Genomic DNA, 23,448 nt, shown 5'->3' on the forward strand with positions numbered 1-23,448 from the left:
GCCGCTTATCTCCCGATTAGGGAGTCTTACTGGTAATAATTAGTACATTACGATCTAGAAAATAAATCACTTGAACATACATACATAGGCTACAAAGTTTCCAGCCGACTGCAAAGATATGCTAGCTATGGTTTTCTCTTGCTGTTGTAGTCAGCAAAATATTGTCAGCTAAAGAGGAAAATTGAACTCTTTGTCATTGTGAGCTTATATATCGGCGACTTTTGCTAAAAGTATAAGATAGGGCTCAAGTGGTTAATCATACCAGTCAATTATTTAAAAATATATATATGTTTGAATTTCTTTGCACCAATTGATTATACGGGTATATGAAGAATTTAACAAATGAACCCTCCCTAAAGAGTGTAATAAATGTACTTGACCCTAAACCCTAAATTTACCCAAATTGATTCTGACCCAAATGTATTCGGGTCCCCATCCAGGCCCATACATTTGGGTCCCCATCCAGAATCAATGGGGGTACATTTACTATAATAATTTTTTTTGTCTTAAGAATGCGACATATACAAAAAAATATTATTGAACTCAAGTCTCCATGGAGTGACTAATCAATAGAAAAAAAGTCATTTTGGAGGTCACTCACCCAGCCAGCAGATGAAGGCCTTGGCCAGCAGCGCCGTGTTCCTCAGGTCCCACACGTAAGGGTAGAGGTCGTACAGCACGGCCCGGTTGGCCCCTCCCACCACGGTGCAGTGCAGCTCCGCGATGTCCTCGCACAGGGACAGGAACCTGCAGGCACGACCTCGCCACTCATCAACCTGGAGAGAACACACGAGCAGGGTCACAACTCAGAACATGCACAAGCACACACGCACCCACCCATACATACATTCTAAATCAGGTTATGTTGCTTTCAGTCACTAGGGTCCCACTCTGTGAAACTCTATGTCAGCTGCGTGTATCAAAACAGCATCCCGGTATAGGCAGTGGAAGCTTGTGACTGAACCGGAGTTAGGGAGCGCTCCATTGTGTTCCCCTGGACCGTGCGGAGGTGACGAAATTCGAGGGGCTGAAGATTTACAATTCTGTCCATAACGGCACATAAGTCGGTAACGGCGCTGAGTCGGTTCATACGACCGTCACAACGCTTGACTATGCGATGTTTCATAACATATATAATCATAAACATTCTATATTTATAAGGTCAAGTATTATACTTAATAATTGGGACTAATTAAGAACCATTATCATAGTTATAATAGGCCTACATTTACAGTAGTTTAGGCATTTTGGTTTGATAAGGTTGTGGGCAGAACAATTTATCCATGTTTGTTATTTGACTATTTTTACTTTAATTATAATTAAAGACACTTCATAGTGAATTAAAGATTATAATAAATAGCCTATGTCATGATTGCTAGATCAGATTGTGTTTATAATATAACACCGGCGTGCCTCCGTCATCTCCACCGAAAACAAGCGCTCCCCCCTTGTTCCATTGTCGAAACCGGGATGCTGTTTTGATTCACGCATATCAGCTGATCTAAGGTCTGTTACAACAGTGGAGTGGAGAGTGCCTAAGACGTCCCCATACGTCTCAACTTAAAATCGAAACTTGAGGATACGAGGTTTATGCCCAACAGTGAGGATATACTGTATGTACTGTGTACATGTACACCTTCACGCACACTAGTCTGGGAGCCCTAAACTTTTCAGGGTTTGATCCGGTCAGGAGCGGAAACCACTCTACGTCATGTTGTAGTACTCAAAGGACTACAATTTGGCCGGAAAGATCAAACCCAAAGTAATTCCCCTGTGCTCAAGGACATACTTTTAGGGTCTACCTAATAGACCCCTTGATGCGGAGTAGTTTTGTTTTTGAAAAATGTGTTTTGTATATCTATATTTTTGTCCTATTTGTAGCGACTGGCAAGACTACACTAGGCTACTCAAGCATTTTAATAGGGATTGGGGAGACAAACGGGGGGAACCAAAACAAAGCGATGCCACTTCTTCTGCTTGTGGTTTCCACCTAGACCGGATCAAACGGCCCCTGGTGTAAATGAACACCAGGCTTTCCCCCGAGAAAGCCTGGTGATGCGAGGTTACATGCACACAGACATCATTAGTGCTGTCACAATTATTACATAATCGTCTAATCGTCATTTTTTTTTTACATAATCGTGATTATTTTTCATAATCGTCATGTTGAAAAATGTTCATATATTTTAAAAAAGGTCAAAAATAGTGGAAATAGCAGATCTACAAGCTCACAACGCGTCGCATCGTATCGTATAAAGTTGTCAAATATGTCAGTAATGTCTTTGTCTACCATGTGCAACTTAAAAACCTAAAACCCAAACAGAAATGTAATTGTCAAGGACAACAACACGATTAAATCGTTAATCGCAATTATTTGAGTGACAATTAATCGCCATGTAAAATGTCATAATGGTGACAGCCCCATCATCATGTGCACCAACCACCAACCTTCTGCGGCGGGGCCTTCTTGCCACTGGTGCTGACCAGGTGGCAGTTGGTCTTCAGCCAGGTGAGGTCCTGCAGCAGCCTCTGGGCGGCCGGGCCGTGCTCGTGCGGCAGGTAGTGGAGGCCCACCAGCAGACGCACCTGGGACTCGCTCAGCAGGCCCTTCCCGCCGCACCCGCCCCGGCCCTGGGCCTTCGGTCTGGGGACGACCCCTCCTCCAACCACCGGAGGAGCGGCGGGAGTTGCCCCCGGCCTCCAACCTGCAATGGTGGAAAGTTTACTCAAGTACTGAACTTAAAGGGGCACTCCACCAATTTTCAACCTATGTTCATATAATTGGTCCTCACTCAAAAATAGCTTTTTTTTCTTTCTTTTTTTTTACTCAGAGGAGGGCTGTGGGTAGGTCAGAAACCCATCGTCTTGTGACATCATCGATTGCCAATCCAGCTTATAGAAACTGCAGGCTTTCTATTCCTGAAAAGTTGCAATTTTAAAGTGGAAGCCATTGTTCTCGCGATAATAAAAATCTAAATATTTCTTTCAAAAATATTGATAATTTTCTTTTTTTGGAAAATGATGATGTCACAAGACGATGGATTCTGAACTTCCCACAGCTCTCCTAGGAGACTTGGACTGAGTAGAAAAAAAATGTGATATTTTATCATGAACATTAGTGAGGACCTATTATATGAAGACTGAAAAGTGGTGAACTACTCCTTTTTAAGACTTTTCTGTTTGGATGTATGGGCTTTCAAGGCGATAAAGTAGTTTTTTGCCACTCAGTAGGCATTCCCGCATAACTTCCGGGTATGATGGGGATGTCACGCGCATACCCTCTATTTCAAGCAACCGTTGCTTTGCTTGATATGGAGTTCTTGTATATTATGTTATGACAGTAAAATTATTTGAAAACTTTAGTAACTAGTTGCTTAGAAAACAATGCTTCACGATGCGACGTATTATGAGCTTGTAGACGGGCTATTTTTGAGAGCATATAAAATCTAACAATATAAATATGATTCCGAAAAGAGCATTCTGGATAATAGACTTGTACATAGACTTAAGATTTTGACTGCAGGACTTTTAGGCTACATGTAACAAAAGTATTTTGACGACGGTAAAAAAGAAAGAGAAACTGGTGGTTTTGCTGCTTTTACTGTGGTAAAAGTACCAATAATACAGTATTGGTAGCGAGTCCAAAATCAGATTACTTCTACACCACTACTGCCAACCTGGAGCTTGATGGCTGGACGGCTGGCCGGGCCGATGGGCTCTGTCGTTCTCCCCGTCTCCTCCTCCTCCTCCTCCTCCTCCGTTCTGCTGCTCCCCCGTGTCAGGCGGTGGCAGCGGGTCTTTGGCCGGTGAGGACGGAGGGGAGCTGGAGGTCAGGGGGAAGACGGGCAGGGGCTTGGCCAGGGCCGAGGAGCCTCTCGCTGGGGCAGGGCCGTCGGCCCTGTCGGGGGTCTTGGTGCGGGCGCTGGAGGCGCCGGAGGAGCGACCTGTAGGGAGGAGAAAAGGGGGTCGGGACACACTTTTTTTTAACCCCCATAACTCTGAGAGTGTACAAATGGAACCAAATGGACCTGTACGGGTCCATTTGGTTCCATTTGTACACTCTCAGAGTAGACCTGTAAAGATCAACTTGGAACCCCTCAAGGGACGCTGAGGGTCCCTCTGGATAGAACCATAGCGGTATAATATTAGAGAGGGCTGACTGTCCCACCCCAGCTATACATTTCATTGCAAGTTGCTCAGTGGCGTTCAAAGCACTCGGAAGACTGATGCAAGTATCTCGACTGGCACCGAAAAGGAGGCCAATTTTGCTTAAGTGTTGAGCACCGAGCAGGCACACTAGGATATGCGGGAGAGTGTTTTCTGCAGGTCTTTCAGTCCGAGTGTATCAAAGGGTGCGTTCGGAAATGCGCACCGGGTGTGTGCTTAGTGTAGTGAGTGCCTAAACCCAACCCTAATCCTAACCCTAACCTCAGTAAAACTATGCCTAAACCCAACCCTAACCCTAACCAGACCCGGTGCGCATTTACGAACGCACCCTTTGATACACTCGGACTGAAAGACCTGCAGAAAACACTCTCCCTAGGATACGCAGTAGCATTAGCATACGCACGCGCAGTAGCATTTTAACTGCTATCCCAGGTTTGACCACCAGGCGAAGGCTTCTTCAACGTTCTACCGTGGTTCTGGGGGCTTGGATAGGACACAAGCACGCACACACACATACACACATACTGTACACAGACAGAGTACCTGGTTGTAATGGCTGGTTGAGTTCTTCCATCCAGTCGTGTAGTGCAGAAGACAGAGCTCTGTCGGGACAGTACTCTGATGACTCATCTAGAAAACAAACGTGCACGCACGCAGCCACGCACGCACGCACGCAGCCACGCGCACACACACACACACACACACACACACACACACACACACACACACACACACACACACACACACACACACACACACACACACACACACCACAGTTAGTGTCTAGAACATTATACTGTACTGAGTGTGTACCCTAATCCTAACCACTCCAAACTCCTTTAGTTTATCCTGGAGAAAGCTTTTTCTGGGCTGTTCTATTGCACACGCACACACACACACACACACACACACACACACACACACACACACACACACACACACACACACACACACACACACACACACACAAACACATACACACACATACACAGGCATATACGCACACACGCACGCACGCACGCACACACAAATTAATCCAATCACTATCTCTTTCTCATATAACTTGTCATTTCTGCCATTGCAGCCCCACTGCAATGCCATCGGCCATCTCATTATTTCTTAGCATTCTATCCTTTGAGCGCTCACTCTCTCTCTCTCTCTCTCTCTCTCTCTCTCTCTCTCTCTCCTTCCTTCACCAGACATTAAGAGTGCTTTGTTCTCCATATCAGGCTGACTACGATACTGTACTGTTGTTAGTCCAGTCTTTCCCAAGCATTTCAGCTGGAAAGAGGGATTTGTCTCCCAGGGACTCAAACTAGTGAACATATCGCAACATGGGTCTGAGATGTTGGATATCATAATATCGTGATATGGCATAAGTGTTGTCTTTTACTCGGTTCAAATCACTCAATCCCTATTTTATCCATTTCAAACTAAAATAGCACAAACATTTTTCAGAACATTTGGGGAGGGGTGGGGGGTAATAGATATTATCACAATACGATAATATCACAAAATCAACATTGGGATATTTTTGGTCTAACATATACTGTATGATTTTGTACATCAAGCACCATAATGTAGCATCATACACTTTACTCAGGCTAGTCCAGTATCTCTTCATCCACCCACCTCTCTCTCTCTCTCTCTCTCCCCCCCCCCCACTGGGTAATGTTGTGTAATACCTTCACATTACATGAAGCCAACTGCATATTAAATGTATGCCAACACAGCATGACGCCAACGTTAAACACAGACTGCTAGGAGCTGTACTAAAAGAGAACACACTTCTCAGCATACAGTATACTGTAACGCAGAGAAGGTGAATTATGTGTGCATGTGGTTCCTCTGTGATTGAATTTACAGTATTAATCCCATGATTTCAACACTGAAACAGAGGAATGTTAGCCTGACACTCAGCCTGAATTGACATTTCGTTTCACTTCATTATTCAGTCTGAAGTCAGTTCCGCCCACAGCCTTTGCAGGGATGGGCGTTGCCGAAATGAGGCACTGTTCAGCGATTGGTTCACCGACCAACACATGACATAGTGTTGTTATGTGTGCCTGGCTGGCTAGTGGCTAACCTGTTGCTTGCTAGTGCTACTTGCTAACCAAAGAAACAGTCAGAATAGGAGCACTACGAACTAGTAATCAAACACAACATAACATGCCTGCTACTGGTGTTTCATAGCGAGATCGATACGATCGCATTTTACCGCAATTTACCGAATTTTCCCGCGACACGATGTGCGGTACGGTACGGCGGCGGCGCTGGTGTAATTGGAAACACACATGAGTTCTGGGAAACCCCCACCCACGCTGATCACAAGACGCTGATTCACGACGCTGATTCGCCCGTTTGGATTTTCAACCGAGGCAGGCCTCCTCATTGAGAGCGATTCTAGACCTGAATCGCAGAAACAAAAAAATTAAAGGGGTGTGGCTAGCGATCAGTGTTGGGCAGTAACGAATTACTAATAATATATTACTGTAATATTATTACTTTTTCCAGTAACGAGTAGTGTAAGGTATTACTCTAAAAAAAATGGTAATATATAACGCTTTACTCCGCAAAATAAAAGCCTCGCTACTCCGTTACTAGCCATTTTAGCCGATTGCCGAAAAAGAACAGATCTACAAGACATCAACATACATCTACAGAGATGCGATGTAGCTTGTAGATCAGTCATTTGCGCAGTGCGCACAGTTATGACGTGGCTTATGTCATGAGACCAGTCCAGTGTCAGCGCTGCGCTGCCTGTCACAGTCACAGAGAGAGCATAGCGTGCGACGCGCTTACATGAATGGGACATTTACAATCTACAAGCACTCCTCTCGGCCGCGGAGGGGTCCGTCGCGGGGGGGTCCGTCGCGCGGGGGTCCGCCCGACTCCGCCGCGGAGGGGTCCGTGAGCTCAGCGGGACCACCGTGGACCACTGCGGACTGAGTTGCTGCTGTTAGCCAGTTAGCGTAGCCTCTAGCCTTACATTAAGACGCTTTCTGCTGAGACTTTCGCATTGTGACATTGGGGCGAATGTCACAATGCGAAAGTCTCGGCAGAAAGCGTCTTAATGTAAGGCTACGAAGTCTCCACTGTCTGAGCCCAATAAGCCTCATGTCTGTTGTAAAATGTAAAACTACTCACCGAAATAGACGGTTTTAGGGAGTTGAAAGCCTACTTTCCTTAGTGGGAACACCCAGAGCCCCTGCACCTCACGTCTAAAATAGCCTAAACTTTTTAGGCAGAAAAGAAAATATGTAGCCTATTATTTAAGAATAATATAGGCAGGGGTCTTCAACAGAGCTGAGAGTTTTAAATGCAATAAAAAATAAGCAATGGGTTGGGTTATATATTATGTCTTAATTATTAATTGATTTGCTTGTAGGCCTATACCAAAATCCATTAAAAAAGTTTCTAACTGTTCCCAGGTCAAATATTGATGTGTGATTAAAATGTGATTAATTGAGATTAATTAATTACAAAGCCTGCAATTATAATTTCTTTAATCGCATCCCAGAGACTCTTATTGTTCCAATAAATTGGATTCAGTTCTAAAAGGAGCTGTCTAAACAGATTTTGCAGTAAAAAAAAAAAAAGTATTATAACTTAATATATTACATATTACTCTTGATTCCAAGTAATAAGTAATATAATATTATTACTTTTTCCAAGGAGTAATAAGTAATAAGTAACGATTCCTCTCCTAAGTAATATTGCCCAACACTGCTAGCGATTCAGGGTCTGGAACTAGGCTAGAGGAATGTGGAAGGCCCTTCTGTTAACCAATTAAGCCGTCTACTCTCTTCTCTTGTACACGTGATAACGATTCCCCCCGTGGAGTGCTGCGGCCCCGTTCTCACGTTCAGCGACATGTTAACTGGTTACCATGGTGACCAATAGGCCTGCGTTGCTGTGGCCATGATTCCTATACGCGGACTTCCGGCTCCCATCGAATTGTATTGTATTCGTTCTCTGCGTTTTTGGAAGTAGATTCCAAGATAAAGCCATTTCTTTGCATCAGCAATGAATAGGAGCCTATGGAGCCTATTAGACGCTTCATGATGCTGGCAGCCGAGTTGCATCTTGGGATATGTATCGCTGCCCCGTAATTCTTAGCACGTTCCTGGGCGTGTTTAGCAGCGGAAGTGTTAAGGTATATATGGCTAATTAGCCAGGGATCAATTCATCATTTACCAAATACAACGTCACAGTCCTACCCTAGCCTCCATTACCCCACCCTCCACCTCCCTCCCTCCCTCCCTCCCTCACCTTTCCTCTCCTCCCTGCCGGAGCGGTACCAGGAGCCCAGGGTGTGCAGGGGGATGTAGTTGGCCTCGAACTCGCAGTTGGGGTTGAGCAGCAGGCCCCTCAGCGGGCCCCGCATGAGGCCCGCCTCCCGGCCCTTGAAGGGCCCCAGGAAGAGGCGGCGCGAGTCGTAGTCGTTGGCGTGCAGGTTGTCCCAGATGACGGGCGGGCGCTGCAGGACCGCCTCCACCTCCGCCAGGCCGTCCACCGACAGCGTCCTGGAGATCACCTTACTGCCTGTAGGCCATTAAAAACAGGACAGCAGCAGAGTCAGTTTTTTAGATTTTAAACACTTTGAGCATCATTATTTTATACTTTGGATATTCATTTTTTTGGCAAATAGAGAGAGAGAGAGCGAACATCTTTGCTTGAGACATGAATACGTTTAGGAACTACTGATATATCAGTTTTAGATTTAGGATTTAGTAGTCATTTTTGGAATCGGCCTCAGGTCCTATTGGGCTAGTGGGACAGCCAGACAGACAAGCAGGAGACAGGCAGAATAGCAGCAGTTGATCGAAGCTAAAAAAAAAAGAAGAAAAAAAGAAAAAAGAATGCACTACACCGTTATGTGACAATTGTATAACATTTAAAATGATATGTATTTAAATGTATGGATTATTCATTTAATCAAAAAAGTAATCCATAGAATAATCGGGAATCGCTAAGGAAATAATCAATAGTTTGTAGCTATAGAATGTTGTAATTTTATTTAGAGAACGCAAGAATGAGAGTCTTCAAATGAAGCAGTTGGCTTCTGCTCTGCTGTATGGAGGGTGACTAAGGCTCCTTTTAGTCTTTGGAGAGGACATGCTTCGATGATTGTGCTTCATTATTCACACACAGCGGGCGGTGAGTTGCTGACACCGTTGTGAAGGCTGGCCAAGTCCACGGCGGCCTGTCCTGAATCTGTTGGGGGTTGTCCCCTGTCTCCTTGGTACATAGACCAGCGGTTCTCAAACCTTTCAGTGCCAAGGACTCCCGAATTGATATGTGTTTGGCAGATCGCCCATCTGACAATGCTCTGTGCCAGGGACACCCAGAGGAGAAGATTTATGTTAACACTCCGGATACTGACGACGCGTGCACAGATTATTATTACATAATCGTCTAATCGCAATTATTTGACATAATCGCAATTATTTGACATAATCGCAATTATTTTGTCTAAATCGTCATAATCGTTTTCACATTCATATGTTCATATATTTTCAAACATTTAAAATAAATAGTGGAAATATCAGATTTACAAGCTCACAACGTGTCGCGGTGCGACGCGTTGTTAGCTTGTAAATCTGATATTTACAAGCTAACACTTGTTGTGACAATCCTGGCTACAGTGATACCGGGTCTGGTGTACCCACACAACAGTTTTCGTATGCTTTACCACCCCTTCACCCGGCCCTTCCCACTCTCCCTCCTCCTTACCCTCCTCCGTTTGTTGTCCTACCCTATGCTTCAGAGAAGGAAAAGGGTCTGTCAAAACCCATCCTTTGTTTTGTCTGCACAATGTACAACCTCCAAGCATAAGAATGACAAATTCATTCATTGAAATGACGCCTGCGCTAGTGCTTGGCAACAATTTGTGTTGCGTGACATCAGACATAGTCTATATAAGAGTGCTACATCCAAGATAAATCGTGACTTCAAGCAACTGTTGTGCAGTGAGTAAATGGAGATGAAACAGGTGTGAACATTTGGTGACCAATAAAGCCAATAGACTTCAAATTATACTAAGACAGCCCGAGTAAGAGAGAGAGGACTAGAGGAGAGAGAGAAGTGAGCGAGGAGAAGATGAGGGCTAACCTCCAAGCCAAAAGAGAACAAATGCTTCCGTCCGCATCGCATTCCAACGATTGCAGCAGCTTTGATGAAGAACCAGCAGCTGTTCAAAATGCCAGCTCTATAACCAGCCAGGGAAAAGGAGATGGGACTGATGAACCAAGATCTTACAAAGACTTTAACTCAGCCAGGAGAAGTAAAGATAGATCTGATGACAGGAAAGAAACCCACATATGTAAACATTGTGGAAAGAGTTTCAGTAACTTAAGTAGCCTGATGAGGCATCAGTCTATCCACACTGGAGAGAAACCTTTCCACTGTAAACAGTGTGACAAGAGTTTCAATCAGTTGGGTAGTCTGAAGACACACCAGCGTGTCCACACTGGAGAGAAACCTTTCTATTGTAAACATTGTGGAAAGAGTTTCAGTGTTGCGGGTAACCTGAAGAACCATCAGCGTATCCACACTGGAGAAAAGCCTTTCCAGTGTAAACATTGTGACAAGAGCTTCAGTGCATTCGATAGCCTGACGACGCATCGGCGTATCCACACCGGAGAACAACCTTTCCACTGTAAACAGTGTGACAAGTGTTTCAATCGGTTAGTTAATCTGAGGACACACCAGCGTACCCACACCGGAGAGAAACCGTACATCTGTAAACAGTGTGGCAAGACTTTCAATCAGTTGGGTCACCTGAAGAGCCATCAGCGTATCCACACTGGAGAAAAACCTTTCTATTGTACACATTGTGGAAGGAGTTTCAGTGACGCAGGTAGCCTGAAGAGGCATCAGCGTATCCACACTGGGGGGAAGCCTTTCCAGTGTAAACAGTGTGGCAAGAGTTTCAGTCGGTTAGATACTCTGAAGGTACACCAGTCTGTCCATTCTGGGGAGATGTTTCCACAAAACAGTGTGGCAAAGTTGAACAGCCATGAAGTGGCTAAGCTACACCAGTAAGACTCCCTAATCGGGAGATAAGCGACCGTCAGGTCGCAACGTGATTTTAGGACAAAATGTGTAGGAGCAGTGTCCAAAAATGTGTTTGAAAAAATCTGTCTGACGGTGGCGCTATATTGGACAGATCCCTGTTGATGACATGAGTGCAGACATACTGTGTAGCGATTTGCGTGATTTTAGGGCAAAATCTGTAGGAGCAGTGTCCAAAAATGTGTTTTAAAAAATCGGCCTGAAGGTGGCGCTAAATGGGACAGATCCATGGTGATGTTATGAGTGTAGAGCAAGTGTGTACCGATTTGCGTGATTTTAGGGCAACATTTGTAGGAGCAGTGTCCAAAATGTGTTTGAAAAGATCGGCCTGATGGTGGCGCTATATGGGACAGATCCATGTTGATGACATGAGTGTAGACATACTGTGTAGCGATTTGTGTGATTTTAGGGCGAAATCTGTAGGAGTAGTGTCCAAAAATGTGTTTTAAAAAATCTACTTTATTTTCTACTGTAAATAGTGGAAATAAATTCAGCCATTCATATTCCCTGCCAGTCCGTCCACTTTGGAGAAATGTTCATCCACTAGCTGGCTGTATATAATTATGTCCAATATGTACAGTTACCTTATAGAGAAGAACGGTGTAAGATGAACCAGCCCCTGTATCTTTAAAACTGTACACATGAGTTGTCATTTGACCTTAAAATAAGAACAACACAACCATCATTTCCACCTGGCTGTGGAGTCGACAGACACATGGGCAAAGTGGCAAGCATATTTCTACACAAAATAAATTGTGTTTTTCTTTTTGCTGGTTGAAGTACATTTTTTTACTTTTATGGTATAATGATTTTTTTGTTAAAGCAAATGTACCCAGGTCTAAACTTATATATCATGCATGTTTGTGATTTATATATCTGGATCATTTCGCTAAAGATCAGCTTGAAGCATTAAGCTATCCAGGTTTTGTGGTGGCCGTGGGGCAAGATGAACCAAATGCCTTGGTGTATTTTTTTAAAGGACTTTTATGCCTTTATTTGATAGGAAAGTAGAATGACAGGAAATGGGGGAAGAGATGGGGCATGTGGCAAAGGTCGTCCGGATCGGGAATCAAATAGTTATAGCTATAGTAATCTTCTATATTGGTTCATTTCAATTCCCCAGCAAGTAGTTGAAAGAATTGCTCTCCTATACCATCTATTGTCCACTTACTATATTATAAAAAATAAACCTAAGTCACGGGAGTCTGGTGCAACGCACAGGTTCTGAACCTGGTGAGAGCAGGAGAGGACCTGATGAGACGTAGGAGGAGCCTGGCCAGGAGTCAACCCATAGAGCCTAGTTCTTCCACGCGCCAGAGTGGCGCTGCCCCCAATCCCGGCAGAGTAGTTCCGGTGCAGCACATTGAGTGACCCTGGTCTTTCCCTAATAGGACTGATCGTGGATAGCTACTGGGAAGTAAGTCGGGACTTGATCAACCCCGGCTGGGTCACCTGGGCGAGGGTGTATGATGTTGCAAGACCCGAAACACCCGTCGACCCCAGGCTACATCACTGATGATACGTCCCAGTTGCATCCTTGTGATGTTTTTTTTTTTTTTTTTTTTCAGACACACCCATCTACAAAGTCAGTGCTAGGTACCTATAGAGGCCCCCAGCCCCCTGGGCTGACGGATTCACTAGCGAACCACTGTAGACTCTATAATATTTTACTTGACGTTTAATTTGTCATTTTAGAGGTATTAAAAAGTCCTTAAATTCTCACTTTAGAAATGTGCAGATACCCTAAACTTTATATTGCTTTGTTTACTGAGAGTGAGAAAACAATGTTGCACATTAAGATAATCATCTGCCCCCCCCCCCACTACTGTATGGACAACTTTCCATAACTCTGCAGCAAGAACAGTACTGGAAGGACCTGAGACTAAAACTCTCTCACACTCTTAAGGTGTAAGTACAGTACAGAATGTGTTAGAAAACTGCATGCTCAGAGCCCCAATGTCTCGACGAAGTGCCAGTTTGGATTCTGTTTCGATGAGGTGGCCTTCTGGGTTCTGTTTCGATGACGTGGTTTTGGGGCTTTGTGTTTCGATGACGCGCCCTTTTGGGTTTCTGTTTCGATGATGCGCCCTTTTGGGTCCGCAAAAGGGCTGAGCAGTCTGGCATTTGAGGAGGAGGAATAAGTCATCCGGAACTCAGTTTTAATCGGCGCCATAGAAGGCCTTTTTCGGACTGCAAAGTAGGGCAACGAAATGAAAAACACCATAAACGAACAGAACAAGAGTGGGCGACAGCTTGCTGTGTTGCTGTGAGCGCGTTAAATGCCATGTCGGCTGTGTCCATCTGTGAGCATGTGCGCGTGTGTGTGGGTACATGCCCAAATGCTGGTGCACTCCTTAACAACTTGGGTGCCAAACTCGTTCTGTAACGAGATATGGCCACTGGAGGTCGCTGTGCCAAAAGGAGTTGTCTCGTTCAGGAACGAGACAAAGGGTTAACTGTGCAGCGTGCTGCTGCGCGCATGTTGTGTTCCCTGTGAAAGACCCTGGTCCATACGTCATAACGTGGCTCGCAGAGACACAAAATGGCGCGTCTAGGCTGCATTGATTTCTATTCTATGCTGAAATATAAAAAGGGCTTTATCTATGAATAAGGTGCAAAGAACGCCAGGGAGGCAGAGATCTGCCTGTTTTTACGGCGACACTTTACCGCGATGGTCGGCCCAGGTTTGGATTTTAGTTTCGCGAGCGTTTGTAAACAAATGGATTATCCTCCTCAATCATCAAACACTAGGCATCAAATGTAGTAAAATCACTGGAGAGGATTCTGACGGAGGAACTCCGAAAGGAGGTAGGATCTCGATTAGACCAGTATCAATTTGCTTATGCAAAGAACCGCAGTACATGCGATGCAATCTCTACAGTAGCACATCTCACTCTGAAACACCTAGAGGGTAAGGTAGCATACGCTAGACTATTATTTATAGATTTCTCTTCTGCATTTAATACGATTCATCCAGATATTCTGCTGCGTAAGTTAGCACAGCTGAATGTGAACCCCTTTATTATAAAATGGTATTTCTCCTTCCACTCCAGGAGACCACAGAGGGTGAGATTTAACTCGGTGCTCTCCGAGGAGACATATGGGAGTACAGGGGTGCCCCAAGGAACAGTTAGTTCCTCCTTTCTTTTTACTTTGTACACAGATGATTGTGTCAGTTCTCATCCTGATCAATTTTTTATTACATTTTCAGATGACACCGTGATACTCAGTCTGCTCAATAGTGATTCTAACATCCTCAGCCATACATCTGGAGTAGACAGATTCATAGAGTGGTGTGATCAACATCATCTGAAAATAAATGTAAATAAGACAGAGGAGGTCATAGTAGACCCCAGGTCCATAGGAGACCACAGCATGATTAGTGTTCATGACCATAACATCAAGCAGGTCGCCTCCTATAAGTACCTAGGAGTGCAGATTGATCAGGATCTGAGTTGGCACAACCTTATGCTCTAAGATACATCAGCGTCTACACTTTCTTCGAAGACTAAGGCTTTTTGGAGTCAGTGTAAATATTATGTTGACCTTCTATAGGGCTAGTATTGAATCCATCCTGAGATATGGTATGTCTAGCTGGTTTGGTAACAAAGTAGGTCGGGAGTGGCTTATTGTCGGTATCAGCCGGTAACACGCGGGAGTCTGTCCCCGTTACAATGCGCTAGACCCCTGGGAGATGGACTGCTGAGGTGGAGCGCCACACCTACCATCAGCTCCCAGTACTTGCCGCACAACTTGCCAAGCCGTGCTACTCATACGCTGAGTTGGCAGTGCCCGGAATCGAACCCATGACCTTGCGGTACAAAGGCAAGAGCTCTACCGACTGAGCTACCCGGGCACAACCTGACTGTTGTATACAAGTCTCAAATAGCTAGGCTGGCAAATATGGCAGGGAAGATCATGGGTATGGCCACCCCCCCGATCACCCCTCAAGCCATCTTTGAGCAAGTAGTAGTAAGACAAGCTCGGAACATTTTGTCCGACCCCTTGCATGTTCTGAACCCAGAGTACGATCTAATGCCATCGGGCAGGAGATTTAGGACCCCAACATGCTACTATAGATAGATAGATAGATAGATACCTTTATTATCCCAAGGGGGAAATTTAGTAAAGCACTCGTTTGTTCCGCTGTCAATCAAAATGCTAAATGATAGACACATAACTAATTGAGGAGAGGCTCTATGGGTTGTATGTGTATTTTTCTGGTTGTCTTGTTTTTGAGTTTCTTTTTTGTTTTGTTTTTTCTGTTAAGTGTTTATATGTATGCAGCTGTGACTCTGTCTCCAAGACAAATTTCTCCCCTGGGAGACAAATAAAATTGAACCTTGAACCTTGAACCTTGAATCGTCAGTGGACACTCACGTGCACACGCACAAAGCTTCCGAGGCTCTTCAAAATTAAAGCGTAAGTGAACGACGGCAGCAGCAACAGCTAGAAATGTTAGAAACCTTGGCTTCCCATGTGTTAAAGGAGTGTAAATCCCGAACTTCCTTCAGAATCGGTCTGAAAAGTCACCTACACGCGGCTGCTACTCAAAACGTGTAATAGACTAAACCCATTCTTACCTCCCCTTTTTCACTGTAAATATCTTCTATTTCTTTTTATTTTATTCTCCTTTTCTTTTCTTTTGTTCTTCTTTATGACTGCGTTTTACCCTTTTGTTATTGATGATATCCTATGCATAGTACGGTGTTCTTCAATCTTTCAATGTTATATGGGATACATAAAGTGGTTCCTGTGTAAATAAGCCGAAAAGCTTACTAGGATCTCCTTTTAGTTGGATGAAACTGCAACCCTCTAATAAATTCTTCAATCAATCAATCAGTCAATCCATGTATGGACAGTCTCACCTGTCCATATGACTGAAATGTTGAGCAGCAGCTCCTCTCCGACCGTCTGCAGATAGAGAGACTTGGAAACACTGGGTGAACACAGAGAGCCACAGTACTCTGTGTGGAGGGGGGAGAGAGAGAGAGAGAGAGAGAGAGAGAGAGAGAGAGAGAGACAACTAATTCATTCATAAAAGTGTTTGCTACATTAATTCGTTGGAGCTATCAATCACAAACCCCAAACCAAAGCCACAACAAATGATTTAGAGCAACACATCAACAAAATTGATTCCCATTTCATGTACAGTAAAACTTATACATTCATAGTCCCAAATACTTTTGAACACATCCAAGTATTCCATTTTCTCATAGTATTTATATTAAAAACGTACTTGTGCTTTAGCTAAAATTTTAAACGCTATTAAACAGTCACACCTCTGCCCTCCATAATGTTTTTCCTTTCCTAGTTACAGTAGATATATTGCCAACTTTGCCTGTCCAAAAAGGATGTTTAGCAATCTACCTTTTTTTCTTTTTCTTTTTCCCATAATTAAAACCAAATATAAACATCTGCTTAGAAAACACCTCTCTAAATAAGGATGCTAAATTCTATAGCATTGTGTAAAACAGTGGTACAGTATATGGTTTCCTTTGCTGTACAAAACGAAGAACAATCTGAGACCTCAGGATTTAGAACTGCTACGGATGCATTCACTGCTACAATGCCATGTCAAACGAGAGAGAGAGAGAGAGAGAGAGAGAGAGAGAGAGAGAGAGAGAGAGAGAGAGAGAGAGAGAAATGATAATCAGTCCCCCAGGCGACAGGAGGTGACAGGAATATAAATACCCTCAGAGTCAGACAGATGGTAGGACAGTGTTTCTCACACTTTAAAATTTCAAGGTCTCCCCGTAACACTGAGAGTTACAGACTCGTACAGGTCAATGTATTAACCCCCTAAAGGAACCCACAGATTCCTGGAATCCACTTTGAGAACCGCTGTTATAGGACACAAGAATTCTCTATTGAGCCTTCTGGGGGTGCCATGGGCAATATATTCTTGACCAATTACTATGTATGTTGAAATCCATCCACAATCCATTTCTTGGACTGGACACCAGAGTTTGATTCTGCCTATGCGGACGACGTTTCGCGATGCTTTTCAATGGAACGGCCGGACTGGAGTGGAAAGCCGCGCAACGGCAATAAAACGCTTCGTTCCCATTGAAAACCACTGCAAAAAGACGGCCAAACAGGCAGAACAGACATTCCAAAGAATTCCAAACTTTCCCCCCAGCAAATTACAGCAGCATCCTATTATTTGCATAGTGGATAGTATTGTGGATAGAGTGGGTAGAAATGTGCATACGCGAATTCACGTTATTTTGCCGATTTTCTGAATATTCTGTTAACATTTGCAATAGATTTGATTTGAGAATAGTTTTTTTTTAATCAATATTACTAGTCCTTGCCCGTTCGAACATATTTGCTACGAATTATGTGCAGTTTGGGTTATAGAACAGGGCCATTTGAAAAATGTGGGGCAGAGGTTCTGAATTGGCATCCAGGGAGTGTGTGTGCTCATTTTGGCAGCGACCGGGCCAACGGCGCCGGAGATTAGCTGGTAACAAACTCGGAGGACGGACGGACGCACGGACGGACGGACGGACGGACGGACGGACGGACGGACGGACAGACAGGGGCGAAAACATACTCTCCCCCTGCCTTCGGCTGGTGGAGACAATTACAGTATGTTACTTATAATCCCTGTTCTGTACTGTCTACCTGTTTACTACCCTTGTTTCTCTCTGTAGATTTCGTTCAACACAAAATTCTCACAGACATTCAATAACACAGGTGCTGTTCACTGGGTAAATGCATGTGCACAGGAACATGAGTCCCTGCCCTTTTATCTGTCTGTAAAAAGTGCAAAAAAAAAAAAACTAAAAGAATGCAGTTTTTACTATGGTGAAAGAAATGCAAATGCCCTCTTTCCATGCCATACTGTACCTGAAGGCAACATTCAAAAGTTAGTTCAGTGAGGTATCAAGTACAGAAAATAGACTATTTTCGATATTTTCACCAAAAGGCCCTTTTTAGAAACCTAAGCCCCTGTCTCTCTAACATTCTCTGGGCGTCCCTGCATGTGCCCATAGTTCCCCGCTTTATCCCTTGTTTTCAGCCAATGACAACAGGAGGAGGACTCTTACCTGTTGGACAGAAGAGGAAGACGGGTGGCTCCCCCAGGAACCGATAGAGCTCATTGGCCACGGCGACCTGAGCGTGGGCGAATGAGGAGAAGGCCTCACTGTCGGCCTGGCACATGGAGTGGTCAATGTCATCGAACAGGATGGCGAACGCACGGCAACCTAAATCTGACACCTACAGAGAGGGGGAGGGGAGGGGACAGGACAGGACAGGACATGAAGACATGAAATACAGTTGTTTAGGTTGAGAGACAGAAAGAGATAAAGTAAGAGATAGTAAGAAGTATGTGAGTTGGTGCTTGCATGTAAATCATACTAGTGTACATCAAGGAAACCCCAGACTGCTATGTTTTAGACCTTGGACCACCAAGGTTTTTTGCCAGGGACCCCATAAGAGAGGTGTTAGGTTAGATTTAGTAGAGAATTCTACAGCTTGAAAGGCTTTTCACACAGGACTGTTGCTTTTTTTCCTGTTTGCTGCATGTTTATAACGCACTGGATTTGGTGTGCAAGGCTGTGCGGAACCCACACTGCGGATCCGAAAAGGAGGAGTTTTTACCGCATGCAACAAGACGCATGAATCGAACTGGATTCGATTGGGGAAAAAACGCACTGCCGCAGCCACTTGTCGCACGGCAAATTCGGAGCCGGTGTGCATAAGGTCGTAGAGAATCATTGTTTTCTTTAAAAAATGCAATCGTCCGTTTTTTCCCTGCGAGAAAACGTGTCTGTGTGCAAAGCACTTTACTGTCTATAATGTAGGTGGGGAGATAATAGTAGTCTGAGTGAAACAACCACTTTAAACCTGGTGTCTATATTCATAGCATTTTATTGTTGTTCAAAAAATGTCACAATTACGCTAGCGCCTAGTGTTGTGAGCTTGTAGATATATCTGAATATTATTATTGTATAAAAGGCCTCAAGCGGCTTAAAGCTATACTGTGTAAGTTGCTCAACTAGTGGTCAGTAGCGGTATTGCTTTTTTCGGCCGTTTTTCGGCCGGAGTCGTCGCGGACCACCGCCGCGGACCACCGGAGCGGCGCCAGCAAACCACCGCGACCGATAGTAATCCGTGGAGGGGTAGAACGCATGGTAGAACGTAATTTTCTGGCCAGGATTTGTGGATTAAGAGGTTAAAATCCTTCACCATGGTAAACACTGTAGCCAAGCGGAGGCGCTTCCTGGAGACCAGAGCAGATAAGCTGTGATTGGCCGGTAGTGTACCATGTGTGCATGATCGGCGATGTGATTGGGCAACGTATACACAACGTATACAGATGATGCAGATTACGTCATTTTGGCGCGAAATCCCGCCCCTGTCACTGCTAAGAAGAAAACATATAAAGAGAAGGCTTCAGAAGCTGAAAATAACGGAGTGGGTGTTCTAAAACTTTAGCGATTTAACAGTTAGGACAATTTTAAGATTTGTTTTATAAAAAAAGTTACATGGTACAACTTTAAAGGTGTGATTTCATTTAATTCAAATAATAACAAAATGGGTCTATGTTCTGATAATACTAGTTACTATAGAGTGTTTGGTCCATATTTGGACTTCGACCTTATCTCCTGTGAGGAGAAAAAAAGCAGTTTCAGTTTTGGTGGAGGAGACAGGCCTTCCTCCAATCATGGTCGAGTGGGGACGGGCCTTACGCGCACCAAGTCCCGCCCCCAATTGATCATGATTGGAGGAAGGCCCCCGCCTGTCACCTACATGAGAACTCTTAAATGAAATCACTTACCCTTCCTTTAAAAGGTTAAACTGTTCCCCATTTTACTGGGGACACCCGGCCTAAAGGACCATGCAGACATGGTTGTGTACCTGTCTGAGCTTGCGTTTGAGCAGCGTGAGGTCGCAGGACGAGGAGAACACGATGTCTTGGCCAGGAGACAGAGCGTACACGAAGGTTAACCCTCTGGACTGGGCCTCCACGATCAGTGTACGCAACTGACCTGCAGAGGGGAGGAGAGGAGAGGAGAGGAGAGGAGAGGAGAGGAGAGGAGAGGAGAGGAGAGGAGAGGAGAGGAGAGGAGTCAAGGTTTACAGGGATAAATGCCGAGGGTGACATTGGCCAAGCTCAGCTGAACTCATACATAGCACTGCTCTCTTCACACAAGGTGTGATTTTTCTCTCATGGATGAATGAATGGATGGAACTGGTACTACTCTTACCCTCCTCCTCAGGTGAGTAGACCTCCCGCCACAGCAGCCTGTGTTTCAGGTCATCCTTAGGGCCGTACAGGTATGTGTTCAACCCCCAACACTGCATCCTGCAAGAGAGAGAGAGAGAGAGAGAGAGAGAGAGAGAGAGAGAGAGAGAGAGAGAGAGAGAGATGATGATGATGAACTGAAAAGGTGCTGTCCATGGTGCTGAAATTGTTCCATAAGTAGCCTAATGGGGCAATGGTGCAGTCACACAGTGTGCCCAGGCAAATATAACAGTACGCTTTGTTAATACTGTCAGCAAACCTTCAAGCAGTAGGGATGGGATGACATTTCATATCACGATTATTAAGACAAAAGAAATTTACAATATTATAGCGATAATCAAAATTCATTATCCTGGGGTGGAACATTTGCCCAAAAATAGCAGCTACAGGGTTTCTGCCCGACAGTGACGAAATATTGGTGAGAATATCAGATCTCAGTGTGTGTGATCTCAATAGCAGTGTGCGTGATGTGTATGTGTGTGTTGGTGAGAATCAAGCTCACATTGCATTGCAACGCGTTATGAGCTTGTAGATCGGCTTTTTTTTGGCAAAGACATTTGATAGAGAGTGAGAAAAAGACTATATCAAGTAGGTATGTTATAAGTACCTTTTAGCAGCTCGGCAAATAAAAGGTGAACTGATCCCAGTGCATGACGGAGGACGATATCACGATAAATTAAATCTCCACGATACGATTATCCTTAGTGTTTTTTTATCACGATAAACGATATCGCTTATCGTCCCACACCTATCAAGCAGTACACTGAAAGTCTAGCAATCAGCAGACAGACAGACAGACAGAGAAAGAGGCAGTGATGAAGTTGTGTTGTGTAAACGTGTGTTGTTGTGTAGAGAGAAGGGGAAACAGATGGATCAGGGAGACAGGTGTCCTGAGAATGACTAGGCTTCTATAGACCCTGATGCACTGGCTGATCGCACCATCAAGCGCTAGTTACGCAACCAACACACACACACACACACACACACACACACACACACACACACACACACACACACACACACACACACACACACACACACACACACACACACACACACAAACAGTTAAGGTGCCAAGCGTGCGTGTCAGAACAGGCTGACACGTCTTTCAGAGCTCGGTTCTATTTTGGAGCGTTGACTCGACACCATCCAAAATGAGCTGGAACACCACATAAAAGTAACCTGTTTTTTAACTTGTGTCATCACAATTATTTGAGGTAATCGCAATTATTTTGCATAATCGTTTCCATGTTGAGAAATGTTAATATAGTTTCAAACACTTTTGCGACGCGTTGTGAGCTTGTAGATCGGCTATTTCCACTATCGCTGTTCTTTTTTTAAGTATAAAGTTGTCAAATATGGCAGTCATTTCTTTTTATATGTAGGTTAAGTGTCATATCTGCCATGTGCGCCTTCAAAGACTAAAAGACAAACAGAAATGTAATTGTCAACGACAAAAACACAATTAAATTGTTAATCACAATTATTTGAGTGACAATTAATCGTCATGTTAAATGTCATAATCGTGACAGCCCTACTCTCAGAGTTAAAAGTTCACTCACAAAATGACTTTTTGGAGAGTTGAATGGATTATTAGTTTTCTTGTCACATCACTTCAGGGCAAAGATTCTTACAGATTCTAGGATACCTGTGGGTGTCTTTTGAATGCTCCTGTGCGGGGATCGGAGCGACGCAGAATATTACGTATTTTTTCAGAGGTTGGTGAAAAGATCCCTCTGAATCCCTCTGAATCCTGGCAGCCAATGAGTTAACCCATTTAGAAGCATTATTGCGTATTATTATTTTATGCTTTAACTATTCAAAAATAGCAGATATACAAGCTGCGAGCTTGTGGATCTGCTATTTTTGAAAAATTGTGAACATTTGAATTTTGACCGGATTTTGACCGATTCTATAAGTGACTTATATATATACTAAGGTTTTCTGAAAAACATGTTTCTACGTCAGTGGTGCTCAAACTTTTTCATGTCAAGGACCCCAAAAATCACCCACATCTCAAAATATTTAGTTCCAGGGACCCCCCAGAAGCAAAATTTGAGTACAAATGTTCGCTTTAAAGGAGTTTTAATAAATAAAAATAATGTTTCGAAAATATTTTATAAAAAAATAAGCTTCATATATATTTGTTTCTATTCAAAAATAACCACAAAAAGCGTAAAATAATGATAAAATAATCATTTTGGCCATTGTCAGACCGACACTTTGTTTACATTCTAGTCTATAGACTAGGATGTAAACAAAGTGTCGGCCCTACAATGAAAAAGTTGACTATAGCTCCTTTAAAAATACATATATTCAAAGATTTGCACACATTTTCACAACTTTTCAAAAATAGCAGATCTACAAGCTCGCAGCTTGTATATCTGCTATTTTTCAATAGTTAAAGCATTAAATAATTCTAGGCTTAGGGTTAAGGAACACAGAGAACCAAGGTTACGTTTAATCACACGCTAGCATCGGATCGGTGCTCTACTATCGACCGATGCGCAAGTTATGGCCACCGGAATTGGTGTCTGGAAGGGGGGGAAAAAATGGTATCTCTATCAGTGACACCCGCGTCAATGATGCTTTCAGTGTGTCCAGGCCTTCGGCGGTACACCGATGACTGATGAGACAATAACACGATTACGAGGGGAAGAGAGCGGTGGAAATGAGAGGAGGAGAGAGAGAGAGAGAGAGAGAGAGAGAGAGAGAGAGAGATAGAGAGAGAAGAGGGACTGGAGAGCAGGGAGACGGGGAGAAAATAGCTCCACCGTATCGATCCTAGGCTTACCCACCGCCGTCTGTCTCCCTTACAGGAAGTGATCTCATGCATTATAAATAGAGCGTAGTACTACTGATGGCACTGTAACAATATCTGTTTTGATGGCACAAGCACACACACGAATGCACGCACGTATGCACATACACTCACATACACATCA

At 44.0% G+C, this 23,448-nt stretch overlaps 1 protein-coding gene across 1 annotated transcript in view; it reads right to left on the minus strand.

The window, feature by feature from the left end:
• LOC308297821 (protein O-GlcNAcase) overlaps positions 1 to 23,448 on the minus strand; it is a gene marked incomplete at both ends in the record, with an annotated part of 61,875 nt that overhangs the window by 24,398 nt on the left and 14,029 nt on the right. The window contains 9 exons of the mRNA XM_080741388.1: positions 602 to 776; positions 2,449 to 2,705; positions 3,678 to 3,944; positions 4,711 to 4,797; positions 8,440 to 8,712; positions 16,113 to 16,211; positions 18,300 to 18,471; positions 20,116 to 20,246; positions 20,466 to 20,563. Coding sequence (XP_080597514.1) covers positions 602 to 776; positions 2,449 to 2,705; positions 3,678 to 3,944; positions 4,711 to 4,797; positions 8,440 to 8,712; positions 16,113 to 16,211; positions 18,300 to 18,471; positions 20,116 to 20,246; positions 20,466 to 20,563 — 1,559 coding nt within the window. The remainder of the gene's footprint in view (positions 1 to 601; positions 777 to 2,448; positions 2,706 to 3,677; positions 3,945 to 4,710; positions 4,798 to 8,439; positions 8,713 to 16,112; positions 16,212 to 18,299; positions 18,472 to 20,115; positions 20,247 to 20,465; positions 20,564 to 23,448) is intronic.

This window comes from Nannobrachium achirus (assembly GCF_963921795.1).
Source record: "Nannobrachium achirus genome assembly, chromosome: 14".
NCBI lineage: Eukaryota > Metazoa > Chordata > Actinopteri > Myctophiformes > Myctophidae > Nannobrachium > Nannobrachium achirus.